Source organism: Heptranchias perlo, chromosome 1 (assembly GCF_035084215.1).
Source record: "Heptranchias perlo isolate sHepPer1 chromosome 1, sHepPer1.hap1, whole genome shotgun sequence".
NCBI lineage: Eukaryota > Metazoa > Chordata > Chondrichthyes > Hexanchiformes > Hexanchidae > Heptranchias > Heptranchias perlo.
The window spans coordinates 47,899,170-47,925,280 of NC_090325.1; the positions used below are offsets into that span (position 1 = coordinate 47,899,170).

The 26,111-nt window shown below is 41.6% G+C and overlaps 1 protein-coding gene across 21 annotated transcripts in view; it reads left to right on the plus strand.

The window, feature by feature from the left end:
- celf4 (CUGBP, Elav-like family member 4) overlaps positions 1-26,111 on the plus strand; it is an 890,875-nt gene that overhangs the window by 814,262 nt on the left and 50,502 nt on the right. For all 21 annotated transcript variants that reach the window (XM_067991773.1, XM_067992593.1, XM_067991859.1 and 18 more), the window contains 2 exons: positions 12,410-12,557; positions 19,371-19,520. In XM_067991773.1, the coding sequence (XP_067847874.1) occupies positions 12,410-12,557; positions 19,371-19,520 (298 nt within the window). The remainder of the gene's footprint in view (positions 1-12,409; positions 12,558-19,370; positions 19,521-26,111) is intronic.

Here is a 26,111-nt window from a genome sequence, read left to right on the forward strand (position 1 = left end):
TGTATGGCCCTGAATTTCCCCTGGTTGTCCCAATCTCCTGCCGTAACTTCGGTGGGAGATCAGTGGAACCCCCAGAGAAAACACCCATTTACCCCTTCTCTCCGGGGTTCCTCCAATCCCTGTGCAAGTTCCAGGTGTATATTTCCACAACAATGAAGTTTGTCCGTGAGATTAATTTTTGTGTCTTCATATGAAAATGTGATTATTTATTAAGTAAAGCACCGCAATAATCATAAACTGGCTCTTATTTTTGCTCAGCCCAATGCATTATAATAGTAATATAAAATAATCATTGTTAATGTATAATTGTGCTGTGGTTACTTCATTTATCTTGCATAAAATGTTAGGACAAGATATTAAACGCATTAGAACCCGAAACCCTAAAGCACTGATTTTATTTTATTTTTAAAATACTTTTTTGCATTTTACTTTAATTGTCAGTATTTTTGAAGCTTTCTTTTTCTGCTAGGGCTGTCCTTCAGTGGGATGGGGGGGGGGGTCCCTCGCCTGTTAGTGCAGATGATGTGCGTTATGGGTTTCCCTACGAATATCGGGAGTGCCAATGAGATATACTCTCTCTTCTCAGACTGTTCCTCCCAACTATCCACTGGTAATAGTTGTGGATCATGATTAACAGTATTTTCTGGTGAGGACTGGAAGCTCAACTGAAGTAAACCAGGATGTGACACAATGTAAAACTGATCTATTGGTGGTTGGAAAATTAACGTAAAAAAAGTACTGTTACATAGAAACATAGAAAATAGGAGCAGGAGTAGACCATTCGGCCCTTCGAGCTTGTTCCGCCATTCAATATGATCATTGCTGATCCTCTATCTCAATACCATATTCCTGCTCTCTCCCCATGCCCCTTGATGCCTTTTGTGTCTAGAAATCTATCTAGCTCCTTCTTAAATATATTCAGTTACTTGGCCTCCACAGCCTTCTGTGGTAGAGAATTCCACAGGTTCACAACCCTCTGAGTGAAGAAATTTCTCCTCATCTCAGTCCTAAATGTCCTACCTCATATCCTGAGACTGTGACCCCTCGTTCTGGACCCCCCCCCCCAGCCAGGGGAAACATCCTCCCTGCATCCAGTCTGTCTAGCCCTGTCAGAATTTTATGTTTCAATGAAATCCCCTCTCATTCTTCTAAACTCGAGTGAATACAGGCCGAGTCGACCGAATCTCTCCTCATACGACAGTCCTGCTATCCCAGGGATCAGTCTGGTGAACCTTTGCTGCACTCCCTCTATGGCAAGTATATCCTTTCTTAGGTAAGGAGTCCAAAACTGTACACAATGGGCTCTATTTTAGCACCTGCTATCGGGTGCGTTCCTGGCGGGGGGGCTCCGAAAATCGAGGAATCCCGGAGCAGGTCGGGAGCCCGGCTCCAACCCGACCACTTCCGGGTTCCCCACAGACGCGCCGACGTGCGCGCGCAGCCCCCACATGTGGGACTCCCGCAGGCAATTAAAGCCGGTGGGGTGCCACTTGAGACTATTTACATTGCTATTTCAGGTCATTAACAGACCTGATTAAGGGAATATGTCAGGAGGGGTGAGATTTTAGAAACAACTGGGACTGTTTCCCATACTGGGGGAAACACTCCCAGTTGAAATGGACGTGTTGCAGCTATCAGCCTGTGGCAGCTGCAAAGGTCCATTTGACAGGTTGGGGGGGGAGACCCTCACTCATTGCAGGAGGCCACTCTGTCACTTTGGACAAAGTTTGGCCTCCACCACCCTCCTCCTGACAATCAAATTCACCAACTTGCACACTTACCCCGGGGTCCAGAGACATGTACCTACCTTGCAGACCCCCTCAGATGTACATCTTCCAGATGGGGGCCGCCGTAGCTGCAGTCATGACCTCCTCGGAGGGCGAACAGCATCACCAGCCTCGCCGGCCACGCCGTCCACCTCTGACACGTGGAGCTCCACAACACAGTGCTGTGACACATCCACCTGCACAGCAGGAGGGAGGGCAACTGCAGAGAGAGATGCATCGCAGGGGGCACTACCCTTGCCACAGGTCCACAGACCGAGGCTCAGCTTCCTGGACCTCTCTGAGCAGCAGTGCACATGGAGGCTCAGAGTCACTCGACATGTAGTCGTGGACATCTGCAGCCATTCTTCATGCCGAGCTGCTCCCGGCTGGCCCAAGCACCATCTTCTTACCTGTCACTGTCAAAGTCACCACTGCCCTCAACAACTTCTCCTCCGCATCCTTCCAGGGTGCCACCGGGGACATCGCCGACGTCTCTCAGTCGTCTGCACAAAAGAGCCCTGCAAATACACCTACACCCACTTTGCTGTGACACAAGGGGTGGCATCAGGTGTGGGTCTTCATTGTGATCCTCAGGAAAGGGCATTATTGCACAAACCAGACAAGATTCACAAAGATGTGGCAGTAGTGGTGCCAATATAATATGTAATGTGAGTTGATCAGAAATTAAATATAAGTAAAAACCCTCAAACACCCTTGTGCATCCCCTTCATGCTCACGACATGTTTGCCTTACGCTGCCTACTGCACATATGTGATGCATGCCCTGTGGCTGCAGCACAGGTAGTGGCAGGTTGAGTGAGGCTGACTGTGAAAGAGATGCATGAGAGGGTGAGTACGAGATAGAGCCATGAGATTGTATGAGGATTGGGTTGAGTGGTAGTGGCGGGATGAGTACTGGTGAGGTGAGTAAGTGCAGGTAAGATGAGGATGAGGTTTGAGTGGGTGTGAGGGGTGATGTGACAGAGTACGTGATGTGAAAGATGCGGAGGAGAAGTTGTTGACAGAATAGTGTTGGCAGTGCAGAAGGAGATGTGGGGTGGGGGCGGTGATGTGGCAGATGGAGTGTAGGGGAATGAGTAAGTGTACTCACTTTGGCTGACCTACTTAAGTCATTGCAGCGCCTCCTGCACTGTATGCAGATGGGCGATATGTTGGTGGTGCAGGTGACCTCCTCTGCCACCTCGAGCTAGGCCTTCCTGGTGGTAGAGGCAGGCCGCTTCTTCCCGCCCGCCGGGGGGAAGATCTCTGTCCTCTGTCCTCCCCCTCCTCCTCACCCCACCTAATGATACCTGGAGTGAGGCATCATTAAACCTGGGAGCAGCCTTCCCCCTCGGCTGCTCCATGCTGTATTTTTTCCTATTTGTTGCAGCATCTGTCAGTGGAGGACTGCCCCTTTAAATAGAGCTCCTCCAGCTGACAGACCTTACTCCGCATGTGCAGTCCGCCCGACGCACAGATCAGCAGTGGGGAACCCGGAAGACCAGGTAAGTGGATCTAATTAGGCTGCGATCGCGCGCGGGGCAGACTGACTTCACCGGGCGCGTTACCCATGCACCCAATAGCCCCCCCACCGCAGCCCTGGCAATATCTAGCCCAATACTCCATGTGTATTCTCACCAAGGCCCTGTATAACTGCAGTAAGACATCCTTGCTCCTTTACTTAAATCCTCTTGCAATGAAGGCCAACATACCATTTGCCTTCCTAACTGCTTGCTGCACCTGCATGTTTGCTTTCAGTGACTGGTGTACAAGGAAAACCAAGTTCCTTTGTACATCAACATTCCCCAATCTATCACCAAATGGTAAATAAATAATACTCTGCCTTTCTGTTTTTCCTTCCGAAGTGGATAACTTCACATTTAACCACTTTTTACTGCATCTGCCATGTATTTGCCCACTCACTCAACTTGTCTAAATCGCCTTGAAGCCTCTTTGCATCCTCCTCACAACTCACGATCCCACCTAGTTTTGTGTCGTCAGCAAACTTGGAAATATTACATTTGGTTCCCTCATCCAAATCATTGATATATATTGTGACTAGCTGGGGCCCAAGCACTGATCCCTGTGGTACCCCACTAGTCACTGCCTGCCACCCCGAAAAGGACCCATTTATTCCTACTCTCTGTTTCCTGTCTGTTAACCAATTTTCAATCCATGCCAGTATATTACCGCCAATCCCATGTGCTTTAATTTTGCACACTAACCTCTTATATGGGACTTTATCAAAGGCCTTCTGAAAATCCAAATAAACCACATCCACTGGTTCTCCCTTATCTATTCTACCAGTTACATCCTCAAAAAACTCCAGTGGGTTTGTCAAACATGATTTCCCTTTCATAAATCCATGTTGACATTGTCTAATCCCGTTGACATTTTCGAAGTTTCCTGTTATCACATCCTTTATAATAGACTCTAGCATTTTCCCTACTACTGATGTTAGGCTAACTGGTCTGTAGTTCCCTGTTTTCTCTCTCCCTCCTTTTTTAAATAGTGGGGTTACATTTGCCACCCTCCAATCTGCAGGAACTGTTCCATAATCTATAGAATTTTGGAAGATGACAACTAATGCATCCACTATTTCCACGGCTACCTCTTTTAGTATTCTGGGATGCAGATTATCAGGCCCTGGGGATTTATCGGCTTTCAGTCCCAGTAATTTCTCCAGCACTATTTTTTTACTTATACTAATTTCTTTTAATTCCTCCTTCTCACTAGTCCCTTGGTTCCCTCGCATTTCTGGGAATTTATCTGTGTCCTCTTCCGTGAAGACAGAACCAAAGTATTTGTTTAATTACTCTGCCATTTCCCTGTTCCCCATTATAAATTCTCCCGTTTCTGACTGTAAGGGACCTACATTTGTCCTCACTAATCTTTTTCTTTTTACATACTTGTAGAAGCTTTTACTGTCCACTTTTATGTTCCTTGCAAGTTTATACTCTATTTTTCCCCTCTTAATCAATCTCTTGGTTCTTTTTTTGCTGAATTCTAAACTGCTCCCAATCCTCAGGCTTGCTACTTTTTCTGGCAACTTTATATGACTCCTCTTTGGATCTAATACTATCCTTAATTTCTTTTGTTAGCCATGGTTGGGCCGCATTTCCTTTTGTGTTTATGTGCCAGAAAAGAATGTATAATTGTTGCAATTCATGCATTCGTTCCTTAAATGTTAACCATTGCCTTTCCACCATCGTGCCTTTTCATGAAGCTTCCCAATCTATCATAGCCAACTCACTCCTCATACCTTCGTAGTTTTCTTTGTTTAGATTTAGGACCCTAGTTTCGGATTGGACTACTTCACTTTCCATCCTAATGAAGAATTCTATCATGTTATGGTCACTCTTCCCTAAAGGACCCCGCACAACAAGATTATTAATTAACCCCTTCTCATTGCACAATACCCAATCTAGGATAGCCTGTTCCCTGGTTGGCTCCTCAATGTACTGGTCATAGAGTCATAGAGTCATAGAGTTATACAGCACGGATAGAGGCCCTTCGGCCCATCGTGTCCGTGCCGGCCATCAAGCCCTGTCTAATCTAATCCCATATTCCAGCATTTGGTCCGTAGCCTTGTATGCTATGGCATTTCAAGTGCTCATCCAAATGCTTCTTGAATGTTGTGAGGGTTCCTGCCTCCACAACCCTTTCAGGCAGTGAGTTCCAGACTCCAACCACCCTCTGGGTGAAAAAGTTCTTTCTCAAATCCCCTCTAAACCTCCCGCCTTTTACCTTGAATCTATGCCCCCCCTGGTCTAAAAAAACCATCTCATACACACTCCAGGAATTCATCCTCCACAGTATTATTGCTAATTTGGTTTGTCCAGTCTATATGCAGATTAAAGTCACCCATGATTACTGTAGTACCCTTGTTACTTGCATCTCTAATTTCCTGTTTAATCCCATCCACTACATTACTACTACTGTTTGGAGGCCTATAGACAACTCCCACCAGTGTTTTCTGCCCCTTGATGCTTCTTAACTCCACCCAGACTGATTCTACATCTTGATTTTCTGAGCCAATATCCTTTCTCACTATTGCTCTGATTTCATCCTTTACTAACAACGCCACCCCACCTCCTTTTTACTTTTTGTCTGTCCTTCCTAAATATCAAATACCCTTGGATATTCAACTCCCAGCCTTGATCACCCTGCAGCCATGTCTCTGTAATTGCAATTATATCATATCCGTTTACATCTATTTGTGCTGTTAATTCAGATACAGTGCCTTTAGATTTGTCTTTTTAACATTTTTAGACATCTTAACATTTTTTGGTACTATGGTCCTATTTGTCTTATTACCATTTTTTCTTACCCGGACCCTATTTGTTGTCTTTTGTTTGTATGCTCTATCCCTTCCTGATATAATTTGGTTATCCTTACCCCAATCACTTTCCTGCACTGCTTCTTTGTCTTTTAGGGGCCAGGAGGTGAGATGAGGGATAATTTGAAGTTTCCATTTCCCAAGGACAGAGGCAAGAACATATGAAACATATTCCTAATAGCTGCAGATGGGCTTGTGCAAAGCTCAAGATTAGAATCTTGCAGCCATGTGCTGCAGAATTGCACTGCTCTCCCACCTACACACATGCACACGCACACGCACACGCACACTCACACCAGGAACACACTCACACAGGTACACTTTAACCCTCTGTACATTGCAGTAAAATTCTAAGTTTTTTTTTATAGGAACTAAACCATAAGTACTCAACCAAAGAGCTTTACTACATAGCTTTGAGGGTATGTTTTAAATTATTTACCATTCCTTGCAATGATATAAACAATTTTGTTACTCTGTGGCAGCTGAGTAACACCTTATGACCTCATAAGTCCTTCCTATACCTGCATAATGAATTGTAACGGTCTCCAATGGAATTTTTCTGAACAATTAAGGAAACTTTTTAAGTAAGAATAGATCTGAAAGTTGACTGCAGATCAAACTCTGATCTGACCTTGAGTCTTAATTGGCTCAGCAGTCTCCAAAGAGGAATTTGGGAGTCCTAGAAATATAAAATATTCAGTTTGAAACATCTGAAATTAAACCAAGGTTCCCAAAGTTCAGCACTAAATTTTGATAAATATGAGAGGGGTTCATGTATTTTTTAACTTACAGTATAAAGCACAGAAAGGAAAAACTTATTCACTGGAAGACGCTCAGAGCTATGTCTTCACTTTGTCACTCAGATTATGTAATAAACTGTTCTTATATCAGCTAACGTATAGGTTGAAACCCTAATGGAAGATAATATTTTATTTATGTCTAAAGTCTGAACCAGCAGCGCTCCCTCACCCATCGCACATATCAGAGATCAGGGGGTGTGCTGCCCGTGATTCTCCATCCATTGAAATCCATGGAATAAGTTATGTAATGACATTGATGCAGTCTGTAACGGCCACGATACCTCGCTATTGGCCTGGACTTGGAAAACTTACCACATAATTAGTTGGTTTATATTTGTCAGCTCTCAGCTAGAGGATCCACCTCCCACTGCATTGCAACCTTGTTAGTGGTGACCTCTGTACTATTACGTTTTTTGTTCTAACTTTACAATAGCACTTAACTTTCTAAGCACAAGTGAACGGTATAGCTCATATCCAAGTTAAAAAAGAGTTTTTTTCTTAAAAATAGTGGTTAATGTAAGGAATGGTCATGTGAAAGGGATGAGTTAGGAGGAATGACTGGAGAAACTTGCACTTTTCAATCTTCAAAGGAGGCAATAAAGCAGAGATCACATAAAGGCATATCAGACAGTAAATTACATAGAAAAGATACATTTAGAAAATGACTTCAAATTAAACCATAACAGTCGGACAAGAGGCAAAAGGTTAAATTAGCAAAATTAGAAAGTTCTTCTTCACACAGAGTAATCACCATGAGGAAAGAACTTCTGGGTAGGATAGTGGAAGTAAAACCTTGGATTTATCTAAGAAACAGTTGGGGGACTTTAGGCTAAGATGGGCACAAATGTCATTCTTATTCATATCATCTTGTGACCTTGTGAGGTCCAGTAGGACAAACAATGCCAGTTCTCAACCTTGGCCCAAATTTTCCTTCTCACACCCATATCTCAAAAGATGGACTTCATTTCTGCTTAATGTTTCATCTAGTAGTCTGACTTTTTTTTTATTCGCTCATGGGATGTGGGCGTCGCTGGCGAGGCCGGCATTTATTGCCCATCCCTAATTGCTTTTGAGAAGGTGGTGGTGAGCTGCCTTCTTGAACCGCTGCAGTGCGTGTGGTGAAGGTTCTCCCAGAGTGCTGTTAGGAAGGGAGTTCCAGGATTTTCACTGTAACTAGAATTGATGGGTTACTGCCTACATTTCTATATTTCTTCCAATTTCCTCTTGATGTTTTTTTCTAACAGTAATCTGTACCATCAACGGTGCTGTTCTTAACAACTTGACTGCTGAATATTTCTTAACTTCATAAAAATCATTAATTTTTATGAACATTATGCTTTCTACAAATTCTTTATATATTTTCTCTACATTACAACAGTGACTATGCTTCAAAAGTACTTCATTGACTGTGAAGCACTTTAGGGTGTCCTGAGGGCATGAAAGGTGCTACATAAATACAACCCATATCAATACAAGTTATTTCTTAAATAAAATATATATATATACATATGGGGAAATTTTATAAATACTACAGAAAATTCCTAATATGAGGTTATAAGTCAATGTAACATTTGGCAGATCAAAAAGATTTTCAGTATACCATATCGTTTTAGATCAATATGCTGCATTATATCTTACTACTCTAGACCAATATAACATCCTGCAGTATCATATACTGTTGTAGATCAATCTAATATGGTATCGTGTAGTACATCTACAGTTGTAAATCAATATAATATCCTATAGTGTGGCACATTCCAGACCGATATAACATCCTGCAGTATAACATGCTGTTCTAGATCAATATAATATGCTGCAACATAACATATTGTTGTAGATTGCTGTAACATCATACAGTGTAACATGCTGTTCTGGATCAATGTAATATGCGACAGTACGTCAACAGAATATTATTCAGTATAACATACTGATGTAGATTAATATACATGATGTGGAGATGCCGGTGATGGACTGGGCTGGACAAATGTAAGGAATCTTACAACACCAGGTTATAGTCCAACAGTTTTATTTGAAAATCACAAGCTTTCGGATCCACACACCTAACGAAGGAGGAAAGCTCCGAAAGCTTGTGATTTTCAAATAAAACTGTTGGACTATAACCTGGTGTTGTAAGATTCCTTACATAGATTAATATAAGTATCCTACAGTATAACATTCTGATGTAGATTAATATAAGTATCCGACAGTATAACATTCTGATGTAGATTAATATAAGTATCCGACAGTATAACATTCTGATGTAGATTAATATAAGTATCCGACAGTATAACATTCTGATGTAGATTAATATAAGTATCCGACAGTATAACATTCTGATGTAGATTAATATAAGTATCCTACAGTATAACATTCTGATGTAGATTAATATAAGTATCCGACAGTATAACATTCTGATGTAGATTAATATAAGTATCCTACAGTATAACATTCTGATGTAGATTAATATAAGTATCCTACAGTATAACATTCTGATGTAGATTAATATAAGTATCCTACAGTATAACATTCTGATGTAGATTAATATAAGTATCCTACAGTATAACATTCTGATGTAGATTAATATAAGTATCCTACAGTATAACATTCTGATGTAGATTAATATAAGTATCCTACAGTATAACATTCTGATGTAGATTAATATAAGTATCCTACAGTATAACATTCTGATGTAGATTAATATAAGTATCCTACAGTATAACATTCTGATGTAGATTAATATAAGTATCCTACAGTATAACATATTATTTTAGATCGATGCACTATCCTGCAGTATAGCATTTTGTTTTATGCTAGTAAGATATCCTGCAGTATAACATACTATTCTAAATCAACAGGATATCCAGCAGTAGAATTCACTTGTGTGTCAATGTGATAAACATAATACAATGAAACTTAATAGACTGATCTACATCAGGGTAGTATCCTATCAATCTAAAAAAGTTTGTTATGCTACAGAATGACACACAGATCCAGGACAATATGTCAAAATGGTAGTATATGCTACCATACTATTCATTTGTTATGTGTTGAAGAAAGATACCTGGACACTTTTGATGACTCTTAGTTGTTCCTTGCTTCTGTTTTAAATTCCAGTTTAGATACAGCTTAGAACTCTGAGTAGAATATTGCAGTAATAATATATTAATAATAAAAAGGTTTTTATGGATAATAAAACATTTTTAGTGGAAAATGATAACAAGTCCTTTAGTTATATTAAGAGAATAAGAAAAATGAGGGAGAAAGTGGGGCCATTGAAGATGGGATCCAATGAGGACATGACAAACTGATGCTATAGAGGCTGCAGACATGTTTAATTAGTTTTTGCCTTGGTTTTTATTAAGGAGGAGACAAATGACTTATTTGATCTGCAATGGGAACTCCAAGGTGTTGCAAGGGCAAGTTGTGACACCAGTCACATTACTGCAAACATGGTTGCCGAACAGCTGTGCTAACTTAAAGTAAATAAATCTCGGAGGCCCGATAAGATGCATCTAAGGATTCTTAAGGAACTAACGGAGAAAATTACAAGAACTCTGGCACAAATCTTCCAGAAATCACTGAATACTAGAGAGGTGCCTGGAGACTGGAAAAGGCAGATGTTACTTCTATTTTTTAAAAAGGTTGCAAGAGTGACCTAGGAGACTACAGACCAGTGAGTTTGACAGTGATTCTGGGTAATATTATGGAGACCATTTTTAAAGATAAGACCATGAAGCATCTGGAAAGAAATAAAATCATAAAAGATAACCAATATGGGATCAAGAATGGGAGGTCTTGTCAATCAAATCTACTGGTTTTCTTTGAGGGTGTGACAAAGGAGCTTGATAAGAGTACGGCAATGCATGTTGTATATTTAGATTTCAGTAAGGCCTTTGATACAATTCCTCTGGAAAGTTTGATAATAAATGTAAAGAAAGCGGGATTCAACGGAAATATCTTACAATGATTATGTAATTGGTTGACCAATAGAACCCAGAGAGTGGTGGTACAGGGAATGTCATCACGATGGAGAAATGTTACCAGTGAGGTTCCACAGGGGTCTATTTTGGGACCTCTTGTTTAGCAACTTCTGGAGCTAGGCGGTCACAAGTACAGTGGCTACATTTGCTGATGATACAAAGCTAATGAAAATGATAGACTGCAAAGCTGAACAGGATAAACTACAATTGGATTTGAATATACTTAGGAATTGGGCAGACAAATGGCAGATGAAATTCAATGTAGAGAAATGCAAAGTGCTTTTTTTTTATTCGTTCATGGGATGTGGGCGTCGCTGGCAAGGCCGGCATTTATTGCCCATCCCTAAACTTCACGTGGGGACAAAAAATTCAGAAAGGGAGTATTATTTAAATGGAAAGAAAATAATGTGTATGGCAAATGAAAAAGATCTGGGGCTTTTGATTGACAGCAAATTGAAGCTAACAACAATGCTCGGTGGCAGTAAATAAAGCAAATCAAATGTTGGTATGTATTAAAAGACCAATATTGAGCCGTAACAGTGAGGCAATCGTGCCACTTTATAAATCACTGGTGTGTCCGCAGCTGGAATACAGTTTCGGTCGCCACAATACAAGAAGGATATTGCAGCTATTGAGAAGATACAGAAGAGGGCAACCAGATTGATTGAGAGGATGGAGGGATTGGATTATGAGGAGCAATTATGTAAATTGGGCATGTACTCACTGGAGAAGAGAAGGTTGAGAGGTGATATAATTGCTATTTTTCAGATTCTAAAGGGACTAGATTTCTTTCAGAAAATAATATTTTGGGATACAATATATGAGAAATCTGAGACATGAAATAGGGTAAGTGTAATAAGTTTGAGAGAAACAAGTGACTTTGAACCCATGGTTCCCAAAGCTTTTCACCAATGGGGGCTTTTCTTGCCTCATGTCTGAGTCTGTTGTAGATTAATTGATAGAGATTGATTGCCATGATTAGTCAACAACTCCATAATTGTTGTGGCATGCAACCACCAGGATGATAGAAGACGAATTAGATACACCTTAGTGCTCCTCCTGCCTCCACTGCAGGCCGCCATCGGCCTACGCTCACCTCCTTCCCATTTTTCCTCTCCCACTCTCGCCCTCGTCTTACTTTCAGGCTGGTTTGGCATCTGAGCCTGCTGAAATTAAAAGAGCCTGGACTAGCAAGCTGCGTTGAGGTGCCCAATGAGGCCCAAGGACGAATTTAGGATAGTCCTCAGGCCTCGCTGTTCTGGTGCGTGAGTCCAGTGCACCAATCATTTTGTGTCCATTACTGGGAGCTATTGAATTTAGGCCCCATTGTGTCAAAATAGTGCCCACAAACAATAAGAACTTACGGTCGATGAAAATTGTTACAAAAACAACCTTTAGGAATTGACAAACGCACAATAATGACGTGGCTAAAATGCATTTGTGTTTTCCTTCAGGGTTATTCCAGTGATTTTATAAAATTAACAAAATAAAGAAAAACTTGAATAAATGTTCTTTTTTTTAATAGCTGATGCAACAGCAAGCAACAATAATGGCATCAGTTGCCCAGGGAGGTTACCTGAATCCTATGGCAGCGTTCGCAGCAGCACAGATGCAGCAGATGGCAGCCTTGAATATGAATGGACTGGCAGCTGCACCTATGACACCAACATCAGGTATGTGTGGTAGCAGGACCAACGGAGTACTTGATGAGAAGTGGGTTCCTACCATATTGTTCCAAAACATGTCAGCAGCTACTAATCGTCAAACCCTACGAACTGAAATGTTTAATAAATTGTGAAAACTCATAATAAATGAATGAATGCTGGAATAAAATCCATTTTGAATGGGAATATTATGTTCATTGTTTGCTAAATTCCCTTCCTCCCCACCCCACAGTCTCAGAGTATCTCCCACACAGAGTCCAGTCAATTTAACAAAATCTAGATATGTCCTTCTCAGCAAGACATTAAAATTAAACCATAACCGTCTCAAGATCACAGGTGGATAAGTTTGAGGAAGACCATATTGGCCCAACTTAGCTCATCCATCCAAAAAGAATATACAATCCCCATCACAGCATTATTCAGAGCTATTTGCTTCCCCTACCTTACCACATATTCCATTCCACATTGATCACTCAAAAAGAACTTCCTACTATGAGTTCTAAATTTGCCTGTCTTTAGTTTGAACCTGTATCTCATTGTCCTGTTGTAATGGTTTGAAGTAGACTTCTAGAATTACCTTTTTTAAATTACCTTTTTTATACTACCTTATATACCTCTCTGAAGTCCCTATTCAGGCACCTCTTTTCAAGGCCGAAAAGGTGGAGTTTCTCAGTTTTTCTTCATAATTCAGTCCTCTGGCAATAAGACTCATGATCCTCCCTCCAGAGTTTGAATATATATCTCCCTTATGTCTCAGTGACCAGAACTGCAGATACTTTTGGTATGGTCTGACCAGATCACTGAATGGTTTGAGCATGCCTTTACCAACTTGTATTCTACTGTTTTGGCATTGCAGCTTGTTTTGATAAATCCTATTAAATAAAAAAAAAGTGTTGAGAGAACTGGATAACAGTGGGCTTAGCAGACTGTCGTTCCCCGTCTTGGACCTGCTGTCTATATGGTCGTATGTGAAATAAGTTTGCGCATCCTCAAGCCCAGTTCCTAGTGGATGTAGTAGCCTACAGCACCAAATTATCTTAGATTTATTCAAAGTTAGTAATCTCATTCAGAAAGGCCATAGGAATGGCAGGGATGAAAATAGAAATGTCATATTTTGGTGCAGTAGGAGATCTTCTTCTGAGGCTGAGGCTAGGGTATGCATAACCTGTGCTATACCTGATGTGGGAGTAACTAAAATGGGAGAGAGCTATATGCTCCATCACCACCATTCCCCACTTTGATGACCTCAAAATCAAAGTCTTCATTTTTTTAATTACATTCCCATATGATGTAAAATTTATTCCACATATGATATCTTTCACTACTGCCATAGATCTGTTGTATGACAGTAATATGATTCTTACAGCCACCTATAGTTTGTCCTTTCCTATGGTTGCCAATGTCAAAATATTAATTTTTTTAGTCTTTATATTTACTGTAATGTTTTCCATCTTACGCCTTCTTTCTTGAAAGTTTTTCCTTATGTTGGTGTGCAGTTTCACAGGAAGTATCAGTCTGCTGGTACTGCTTCCAAATAACTGTTTTTGAAATGTCTGCCTGGATAGTAAGTATCATCAAGCAATGAAGGCCCTCACAACCAAATGCAGTCTTGGCAGCTAAGTCCAATCCTGTCCTCACCTGAGATCTACTGGCGTGCACTTTTTCAGTATCATGTTTCTGAATGTTGAACATGAGCAGGACCCCAGGCTGATTTATCTCCTCCTTAGCTTTTGGTGTACTGAGGCCAAATTGCAGTAACCTCTCACCAGCCTTGCTGAGATCAGCTAACTCAGCCAGGGATCTATGCAAGGAATGAAAATACACTTTATAGTGTGTGTTACAACAATGTTGCAGATATTGACAGCCCCAAGCTACACCCCTTCCAAAAAGAATTTAAGAAATTAAAGTTCCCTGTTGATTCCTCCAGATAGAGGGTTAGCAATCTCATCCTTGCTGTCAGGAAATTTGTTGAGGAGAAGGCAACATATTTAGAACTGTAGGATGAATCACTCCAGCATACATTTATTGGTTTCTGGGATCTACATATAAGGAGTGAAAATCGTTCCATGAAAATCATTTGCCACAGATGTCAGGGTAGATCTTGTCTTTGTGCGATAGTGTAAAATGGATGCTTGCGAGTCGGCAGCCAGTTTTACATCTCTTCCGAAGTCAATGAAAATAAACACTATCGCACAAAGTCAAATTGACTCCATTGTCTGAGCAATGGTGCCTACAATTTAGAGTAGTTTGTTTAGTTTGGAGATAGGTGGAAGGTGATGGCATTTTTAAATTGATGCAAGGGTGCTGAGAGAGTGGCGCTCAAGCAGATACTAGTGACCTATGAGCACCACATGCCCCTTTTTTCTTTACCAGTGCTGCAGATTCATATTGGGCCATTGCTGCAAAAGTCATGATGAAAAGCTCAAAACAGTGGAGGTCCAAAGAGACTTAGGGGTCCATGTACATAGATCATTAAAACGTCATGGACAGATACAGAAAATAATCAAATAGGCTAATCAAATGCTGGCCTTTATATCTAGAGAACTAGAATACAAGGGGGTAGAGTTTATGCTACAGCTATACAAAGGCCTGGTGAGACCACACCTGGAGTACTGTGTTCAGTTCTGGGCACCGCACCTTAGGAAGGATATATTGGCCTTGGAGGGAGTGCAGTTAGATTTACTAGAATGGTACCTGGACTCCAAGGGTTAAATTACGAGGAGAGATTACACAAACTAGGGTTGTATTCCCTGGAATTTAGAAGATTAAGGGGTGATTTGATCGAAGTTTTCAAGATATTAGGGGGAACTGATAGGGTAGATAGAGAGAAACTATTTCCGCTGGTTGGGGAGCCTAGGACTTTCAGGAGTGAAGTTAGGAAACACTTCTACACGCAAAGGGTGGTAGTAGTTTGGAACTCTCTTCCGATAATGGCAATAGATGTTAGCTCAATTGTTAATTTTAAATCTGAGTTTGTTAGTTTTTGTTAACCAAAGGTATTAGGGGATATGGGTCTAAGGCAGGTATATGGAGTCAGGTCACAGATCAGCCATGATCTCATTGAATAGCGGAACAGGCTCGAAGGGCTAAATGGCCTACTCCTGTTCCTATGTTCCTGCTTCCACCTCTTCACACCCCTCTTCACCACCTTCCCCATCTTGATGACTAACTGGCAGATCTTAATGTAAAGGCAACGTTCACTTAGTATTTATTACAGTATTCTTTACCACTCAACAGCCTAAAACATAAATGCAATTTCAAGCACATTTAGTTAATCTTAGAGTTGTTTGTGGATTACTTCCAATTTTCTTTTTAGAAACCCTTAGGGGAAATGCTGCTTTATTGCACCATAAGCACAAATATAACAGAAATCAGTATTCTGACATTATTTCACAAAATTATTAGAAAAAGAAACTAATGCTGGCTCCTCTGATGACAGTGGGTAAATGCACTGCCAGATATGCTACTGAGTCATATCAATCAAGAAGGTACAAGATTCATTCCCCCTGTCAGTACTGAGGTAGCTGATCTCAGCTGGAGCAGCATTTGGGGTGCTACAATTGGCCTTGGCACCTTTGAACTGCGAAGGGAACAAACCAGCTAGGATTCCCATTCCTGATTGCTATCCAGGGAACTCTGCTGGATGGATGTGGACAGCAGGTGAGAACAGGATCAGGCTTCCCTGTGATACACGCCAAGGTCAAATAGTCTGCCAACACAGTCTGGGCTCACGCATGGTCACTTGGATGAGGGCTGCCAGCAGGTGTGGACTGTACCGCAGCAAAAGCCAAGATGGGAGCCAAGGAATAAAAAATCGGGGACAAAAAGCAAAACCTGAATGCAATGAATTCTTTAACAGAATCAAGAGAAGTTGCGACTCTACCTCAGAGAAAGATAGTATGCTAAAAAAAATCTGATGATACTTTGTTATTTGCAGTGCATTGAACTTTTGCCAAATTTTTCTTTAACCATCTGCTATTTGAGCACTTTGTCAGTCAGATGCAAAGCACCTCATTTCAGAGACACAATCATTCTTGGCTTCATGCAGGATGTTATTAAAGTCCTTTTGACTACAGACGAGTTGGCATCAACTATGATTGCGTTAAGCACAGAGCACATTTTGTGATAATTAAGACTCATGCATGCTGTAAAAGTGCAGACAGAATGGAAGCGAAAGTAAGTACTAGTTTGGAGGCATTTAAATAATGTAAGTGACAACTTGGAAGCATACTTAGTCATTAGCCAGCTCCTCTTCAAGTAGGGCAATTATCTTTGTAGGTCAAATTTTTAAGAATATTTACTTTTCAACCGCCATGTTTTAAATGATGCAAGAATGAGCATGTATTAAAACTGATGTATTAATGGATATTATCTTCATGAATAAATGCTTGCAAAGCTTTTTTTCCCCATTTGTTTACAAACACACAACACATTAACATGAAGTACGTTGACATGCACCAAATTATCACTTAAGCATTATGACAAAAATGTTCATCCCAGTGGGTTGGTATCAACAGCGATAATTGAGATAAGGGGAGACAGAGAGAGATTATTCTAAATCTAAAATTCTGATTGTCTTTCAATGATTTGGTGCCTAGCGCTAACTAAGTAGTAGCTAAATAGTTGACTAAGGAGGAGGAGAGAGAAACAGAACAAGTTAGAGCTTTACACTGTCTGAACAAATTGGAATATTCCTACCATTATCAGGAAGAAACAATCCCCAGAAATACTCAGCATTTCCTGTCAGTAGAAAAATAGCAAAAAACTGCAAATGCTGGAAGCCTGAAACAAAACAGGAAACGCTGGAAACACTCAGCAAGTCAGTCAGTTTTGAAGGGTCTTCACCTAAAACATTAACCCATCTGTTCTCTCCATAGATGCTGACCGACCTTCTGAGTGTTTCCAGCATTTTCTGTTTTTGGGGGGTAAAACACAGGCAGATTTTCCTCCATGGAAGTTAGTCTGCTAGGACTACAGCCCAGGGCTACCGATGCTGACCCAGATGGATTTTCCCGGGCCAGCTAATTTAAATACTGGAGGGCAGGCTTTCAGCTAAATTCAGCTAACAGTGCCAGGGAGCCCACCACCTTTTTTGGGGGGAAGAGAAGGAATGTCACTGCCAGAGACCTGATCACCTGCACCAGCGGTTCACGTTCGACTGCTTCCAGGCAGCAGCAGAAAAGAGCAAATGTTTTAACTTGTAGCGCGCTGGCCGAATGCAATTGACCACCCTCTGCTTCCTTAGCAACGGTGGAGGCCAGAGTGCAATGGCGTTCTTAATGACCAGTGTTGCTATTGCATTAATGAAGGAAAATACGTCAGAGGACATATTTTTCTTTATTTACATCCCATTAACATTCCCAATCATGGGCAGACGTAATCAGTATCCGCCATCACTTCCAGAGGAAAATGTTAGAAGTGGGGGAGCCTTAGGAACAGCTCCCTAGCCGAATTCCCTCCTTTACCCACCCCAACACCACCCGAAAATTGGCAGTAAAGGGGAAGAAAACCTAGCCCAGCATTTCTAATGGAGAGCATTGCTAGAATCCTGGCAATAAGTGAACAGCATAAAGAAACCAGTCGATGAAGTTAATGGAAATAAAAATCGGGTAAGATGTAAAACGGGCTGCCATTTCACTATCACCCATTTTACACTATTGTACAAAGTCAAAATCTATCCCACAGTGTTGGTGCCTTCATATCTGGCTTCCCCCCACCCCTCCAAAATAAAACAGAAAAATACTTTGTTAACCATCCACTAACAGCTTAATATATGACTGAGTAATCTTCACTTTGTCTTAGCTCAAGGCGATATTTACATAGTAGAATCTAAACTTCGTCTCTTTTCCCATTAGACCCATTTGGCCAACTACCAGAGCGTTATTGTGAATTCTGTAGTTTAGAATGAGACCCCATTAAGTTTGCGGACCCAATGATAGAGGACTTCAATTAATTGCCACATGTTTTTGTAAACAAAACAGTCCTATAATACTTAAAACATTGGGATGATGTGATCTTCTGCAACAGATTATACTTCTTTCTTTACATTTGTATGGTTCATAAAATGATTTAGGAAAGCATCTGGTAAAGGAATATTGAGCAGGGATATCATTTCACATTGCTCAACAGCAACTAAATATATTGATTGTGTCCAGTCAGTGGACTGTACAGTCCCATCTTCCTCACCAAGGAAAACAGTGATGCAGGGAGTTGTTAGGAAAAAAAATACTAGCAAGTTTAAAAATTGTTTAGCGGAGCAAATACTATTATTAGCGTCTTGTGCGACCATCTTAACCGTTGACTGATGTGCTATTGATCGTCATACAAGGAGCTGCTTAACCAACCGTACAAAGAGCCAGTCAACCATTGACTGGACTGGAACAGAAACACATACGTAGGCTACAAACAAACCTCCAGTGGGCTTGACCTGGAGACTGCTAACAGGGACAAACAAGCCAGCCCAAATAGTTGGTGTATAAGATTATTTGTGCTTTCTATTATGTATTTCTGGATATGCTGAGCCTGTATAGACAATTTGCAGCATGTTGTATCACTTCCATAACCGCTATAGTAAAACCAATCAACATGATGTACCTTCATTTAGTATTTTATTTAATGTGAGAACTTGATTGTCCACATTTTTATAAACTTCATCACTGCATCTTAATTGACATCAAATGACTCATTGTACCTGCTGCTGTTTCCCTGTGAACAAAGGGCTGTAATGACAGGTTTAGTCTAGTCAAGCACTGAAAAAGTTAAATATTTCTGCATGATTCAGATAAAGTTTGCGATGCATGATTTTCTGTGTATGTGTTTCAGGCGGGAGCACGCCTCCTGGTATCACTGCACCAGCTGTGCCTAGCATTCCTTCTCCAATTGGAGTAAATGGATTCACCGGCCTCCCGCCGCAGGCTAATGGACAACCAACAGCAGAAGCCGTCTTTGCTAATGGAATCCACCCCTACCCAGGTACGCATTCATTGTCTTTATTAACATAGCAATCAGAGCAAGAGATGCAGAGTGAAAATTGAATTCCCACAGATTAGGAAAAAGCTGACTGCGTGTTTTCGAAAATCAGTGTCAGCTTTGCAAGTGTGTGGGTGGGAGGGGCATGTCTTGCTGTTTATTCTTAGCTAAAGCTGGGTTGAACCTCTGTGGTTCATATTTCACATTTTCCAGATGTTGTTCTTTGCAGTTCCCTCACTGTCAGCTAAAGATTGTGAGGTGTTTGGCAGCAACTTCTATCCCAAAGAAATCTCTTTAACATAGCGTAATGAATATGAAGTTATTCTGTCCATAAAAGAGGCATGTTCTGACAGTATAATGAATATCTGATTTATACCTTGTACAGGTCAAAGATAGAACCAATTCAACTATTTTGTAACATGCTAGACTTAGTCATGAATAAGGTGTTAATACTAGAGATTAAAAACAATAAAAAGTACAACAAAAATGCACAGCAAGGCCAGCTGCAGGTGGAAAGAGAAAGGCCAGGTTAATGTGTTGAGTGGAGGCTCTCCATCAGAACCACCAAAATTCTAACAAAGAACCTCTATCTAAAACATTAACCTGTCATTTCTCCTTTCAGATGTTGATGGGACTGTTGTCTATTTGCAGCATTTTCTGTCCATGCTCAAAAAAAGAAAGAACTTGCATTTATATAGCACCTTTCTCAACCTCAAGACATCCCAAAGCATGGTACAGCCAATTAAAGTACTTTTTGAAATGTAGTTACTGTTGTAATGCAGGAAACGCAGTAGCCAATTTGCGCATAGCAAAGTCCAACAAATAACAATGTGATAATAACCTGTTTTAGTAATGTTCGTTGAGGGATAAATATTGACCAGAACTCCCCTGCTCTTTTTCAAATAGTGCCATAGGATCTTTTACATTCATCTGAGAGGGCAGATGGGGCCTAAGTTGAACATCTCATCCAAAAGGCAGTAGCCCCGACAGTGCAGCACTCCCTCAATACTGCAATGAAGTGTTAGCCTAGATTATGTGCTCAAGTCTCTGGAGTGGGACTTGAACCCACAACCTACTGCCTCAGAGGCAAGAATGCTACCACTGAGCCACAGTTAACACCTTTGAAAAAACAGTATCGCAGTGTGGTATAAATAGCACATTTAGTGTGAGCACTATCCTTGGAATAAAGTATACTTTTACTGGGAAAATGCATTGTAAAGCACAGGGCAAGGGGACTGGGTTGTGTGATGGGTTAGCATACTGCCCTTTCAGCTCTGAAATCTGGGGTCAAACCTCATCCAGATTGAGAAGTGAAGAGTCTCCTTTCTCTGCCAGTGGTAACAGTCTTACATGAAATGAGTTTTGGGCAGTGTCAACCCAGTTCTTAATGAATGCAAGTTCACAACACAGAGTTGTTGACATTTTAGGTCAGTTTGACACTAAGCTGTCTCTCTCACTCAATTAAATGATAGGATAATAAAGGAAACATTAGACAGTAGGAGTTGCTCTTCCAAGTTCGACATTGTAACCTTAGAATAAATTCTAAACAACATATTTCTGTAATAATTTATCACCAATAGAAAATGGAATTCATGAGTAGCATGATTTTGTCAACATATTGTGTGCCTTAGACCGGGTTATATCCATAATTTGCAACATGACAAGTTCTTATTATGTTAGAGAGAGTCACTTGGAAGATGCAAGTAGCTTTCTCGCAAAGATGGAAGGTAAATTGGAAAGCCGGTTACCCCAATGTGCATCCTCATATTTGCCTTCTAGCAGAGGCTGGGTAGCAGACTGCTTGCCCACCTGTTCAGCTGGCTATGATGCACAGGGCAGGCAGACCTCCAAGAGGGGAAAGGCCACAAGTATAAAATAACAAAAATGAGAAGACAATGAACTGATTCATGAAAAAAATCTATAAAGATTAACAGCCGGTATCATTGGGAGACACAGAACATGGAGCATAATTCTTGTCACTAAATGTGAGAGGCAAGTTCTTATTCATTTTAATAGCGGCTAAAAAGATTGATAGAAGTTTTAAAAAGAAGTAATAAAAATCCAGGCATATTGGATTATAATTTGTGCAGAATTCAAAGAGAAACGTATTGAATTATTACTGTAATTTGTGTGGAATTTTTATTTTAATTAGTACGTCTCGGTGAAGGGCTAGGCCCAAAGTGCAAGACATCAGCAAGATTGAAAGAAATAAGAGATGAGGTAAATCAGGAAGTAGTGATTAGGTGACACCAAGCTTGCATTTTTAAAGGACTGTAGATTGTAGGAGGAAGGGAAACATGATGGAGGAAAAGAGGTCCACAGTTTTGAGTTAGAATAAGAGACTATGCTTAATTGCTTCACATAAAATTTAAATTTTGCTGCTCCCTAGTGGTGCTATTGAAACAATGGAGGAACAGTCTTGAGCAGAATAGCACAGACGAAGTGTTAGTGTGGCTTATGATACGTTATACAGTGGTATAGCACAGAGTATGCATCCAATTAAAACAAAGTTTTTTAAAGGGAAATATATTCCTAATTTTTTATAACAAAATCAGCAGTCATATGTTTCACTGCCATTTTTTGCATTGATGTGAAGTGGGTTGAGTGTGCATTGACACAATGCTAACAGTCTACCTCGGGAGTCACGGCCTGATTTGACTCGCAAGTGCATTGATGCCAAGCATTCAGAGACCACCTTCCAGAGGTCATCTCACACCAGGGTGAAGTCAGGTTTAAAAAGTGCCAAGGTGGTCTATTGGATACTTTATAATCTTAGTGTTGGGTCCTTATAATGTTATGAGAAAGTGGGCACTGCCACCTGTGCTTTCCTATATTAAGAGATAGTCACCGGAGATGTGGAATTCTGCGTACACGTGTAATCGTGCAGGCACAGAACTCTCTACTGACAGGCAGGGTGCAAATTACAGCCAGGTGCACCCTACGATACAGCTCGGGTCTTGCCAGCTACACTTCGCACTCAGCAACTATTGGTCTCAGATCAGTAGTGTGGAACAATGGCAGCCTAAGTTTTAAAAGATGATCTAGGACCATTCTACATAGAATTGTGAATGATCGGTGGTAACATAGGTTTTGAATTAAATTCAGGGATTCAAATGGTATCACAGATTAAGGCTGAAATGCCTGATGGACATCTTTTGAACCCTGGGATTAAATTGCAGCCTTTGCTTGATCTCTGCTGACTATAGCTTATAAATACGGGTTATGGTTCCTCAATAAAATGAAACTAATGCTAATGCCAGTTAAAGCATGGCTGAATGACAGATTGATAACTGTGAGAGAATGTTGTGAGGACATCACTGCAGAGTGACACTGCCATATGAGTCTCTGGAGGGTACAATAAGGGGAATCATTCTTGCAGTGCAAAGCAGGATTAGAACCTGATAAAATCAATAAACTACTCTGCTTAATGCAGCGTAGAAATTTCACTCTCTCCCCTTCCCCAACACACAAACACAGTACACTGACTGAGAACGTTGTACTAGAACCTTCCATCGTGTCCCCTGCACTATTATACTTCAAAATTCTGCCTGATACGGCAGCAATTTCCAATGAAATGCCGTTCCCAGTTGCGTTGCGCTGTTGTCTATTTACTATATAAAATACACTGGATCCATGTAAGTTGCTGAGTAGATCTGTCAGGTCTTTTCATTTTTTTAAAACAGAATTCAGTGGCAATGATAAACAGGTAGGTACATGGATATTGGAGAGTTTACCATGTTAGTCACATGGGACAGGATTTTAAATGGGAAAAATGGGTTGGTTGAGGGAGGGGGTTCATTGAAAATTGCAACAATTTTAGAGCCACCTCCAACCCGTCCATTTCCGGTTTTCACCGGGGCAGGACGTGGGGCAGATGATCAGCCCGCTCTCAGGAGGTGAGTTGGTCACTAAAAACTTTCAAGGAGGCTGCGAGCCTCCATTTTGAAAGGTTTTGCGATTTCAACCCCTGGGGGCCGCGATTCCCGGGCCTTCTCCTTCACACCCTGTGAGTGGAGGCGGGAAGGCCCGAAACTGCAGGTCAGTGTCTTTCCGGCACAGCTTGTGGGCCCGGAGGAGCAGGAGTGCTTCCCCCAAGCCCAACAAGCCTACCTGCAGCCACCCCCTCTACGATCACCGACGCTCCCCCAGCGATCGCGACCCCCACGATGACCCCTGATCCCGACCCCCCTCGCTGACCGACCCTGCCTCCCCAATGACTGACCCTCCCCCGATGACTGACCCTCTCCCCGATGACTGACCCTCTCCCCGATGACTGACCTCCCCCCGATGACTGACCCCTCCCCCGATACTGACCCCTCCCACCCGATGACTGACCTGACCCCCAATGGCTGACCTCACCCCTGATGACTAACTTCCCCCCTCCCCCGATACCCCCACATCCCCCCCCCCAACACCCATCCATACAATCTAAGACTTACCTGTTCATTTACCTCTTCCTTGCTCTTCTCCCATTCGACTGATTGATAACTGTGAGAGAATGTTGTGAGGACATCACTGCAGAGTGACAGGAAACCGACAAAAAAAAGACGTCCTTACGTCAAAATCATAAGGACATCCGGGAAACCCATACTTCCGGGTTTCCCGTCCGTGATTCGACCCCCACCCCCCCCCCCCCCCCGCCCCCTTCCCAGCAACCGAGCTAAAATTATGCCCATGATCTTACTTTGTGTTTAAAAGAACCAGTGACATAGTAAAAGCCCCAGTGTACAGGGGGGTCATTTTAATTTTGGGCATTGATGCAAAATGGGTGATTGTAAATTAGCCGCTCAAATTACACCCCTCCCGATTTCCCCTTCCATTGACTTTAATGGAAAGGAAAATCGGACATGGTGTTTAATGGGCAGTTAGTTCAATATCGTCCATTTCACCCCATTGGCGAATGTTAAAATTAACCCCATGTGTCCTGTTATTCACTAGTGCCCAATTATAAGATATTAAGGGCTGACTGTATATTTTAGATTTATTTTTGCTCCAATAGCCAGTTTTCAAAATAATACTCCTGGATGATCAGCTGCACCATCCAGTTCCTAGTTTAGGCTTTTTAACAATGACGTGAGTTTATGAAAATCATGGAGCAATAAAATTAAACTTGTTTCACAGTTGAAAATTCCTGAAGTCATGCTTTGACTTGAATACTGAGGGCTAGATTGGCGGAGGTCGGGTGGGAAAACGGCAAAAACCTGGGCAAAATCCAGCAGTGAGGCATACCCCCGCACTCCAAACTCAAACTCCCTCCCCCCATTCCTGTGGGACAGTCGTCGGTCACCCATCCCTCACCCGCTGCATGTAAAGTAGAGCAAGGAGGCACAGCTCACCAGCCACCCCATTTCACTGCTCCCCACCACTACTGCCACCTACCTCAGGGATCACCAGGAGAGGATTGACAGTAATCCCTAAGGCAGCAGTGAAAGGCCTGCCAATGCCCCTTTTGGAAGGAAAAGGCCCAATAATGAGTACCTGTCCCTCCCATTACGTCTCGGACCGTTACCTGTTTAGGCCTTGGCTCCAAGTCCTTCCTGCATTATTTTCTGCCCCTTTAAATGGTCCCACCTTTTGAGGTGCTATAGCAGTGGTTTCTATACAGCACCACTAGAATTTTCCTCTTCAGCAGCAGAAGGCTTCCTCTTCATGGTAAGCATCCTACCAGGAACGATGGTTGGCAACTCTGATTGGACATAATCCAGGAGGTATCATCACATGACCTCCTGCCTCCAACCACTCCACCCTCACACTCCCACCATTGGTCACCAAACACGGCAAACCTCACCTTTCCACACCAACAGACTGATTCTTGACTGTCAGTCAAATAGTCTTTTTTTCCCCCATCTCTTACATTTTTTATGCCTCTATGGTTTTTCTCCCGGATTGTTTGCAGCAGTGTCCGGGAAATTAATATTTAATTCCTGCAGACTCCAGGACAATCCAGGAACCCACTCCTGCATGTCACATGAGCCCTGACCCAGGAATATTGATCAGTGTTTGGCAGGATCAATTTCTACACAGACTGTGGGGGTAATTTTAACTTTGTGTGATAAAGTAAAACGGGTGATAGCGAATCGGCAGCCCGTTGTACATCTCTCCCAATTTATATTTCCATCAATTCACTATCACCCGTTTTACACTACCGCACAAAGTCAAAATTACCCCCTTGTATGTGTGCGTATATAGCAAACTCATCAATGTACACTTGACAAATTTGAACTATACTGCTGATTTCATCCACTTGAAGTGGTACAGAATAAGTGGCACTACTTAGCAGAGGTTGGCACTCGGAGATGCATGTGTGCCTTGGTAAGATGTTATGTATATAGCGCATTAAAAGACTCAATATGCAGTGCAGACACCACTCCAAAATGTTATACATTAGTCAGTCGCACAGAGTGGTAAAAATCTCTTCAAGTGGAGCCAGTGTTTATCTGGATGCTTAATGTAGTGCTTCAATGTGGACAGCACATGAAAGAGTTTGGTGCACTGACACGTAGAAGCAGACATTTTGTTTTCAGCATTCTTATTTTGTTTTAAACTGGCTGAAAAAATAACGTTCATAATAATGGTGCCAAATAATTTTAAAAA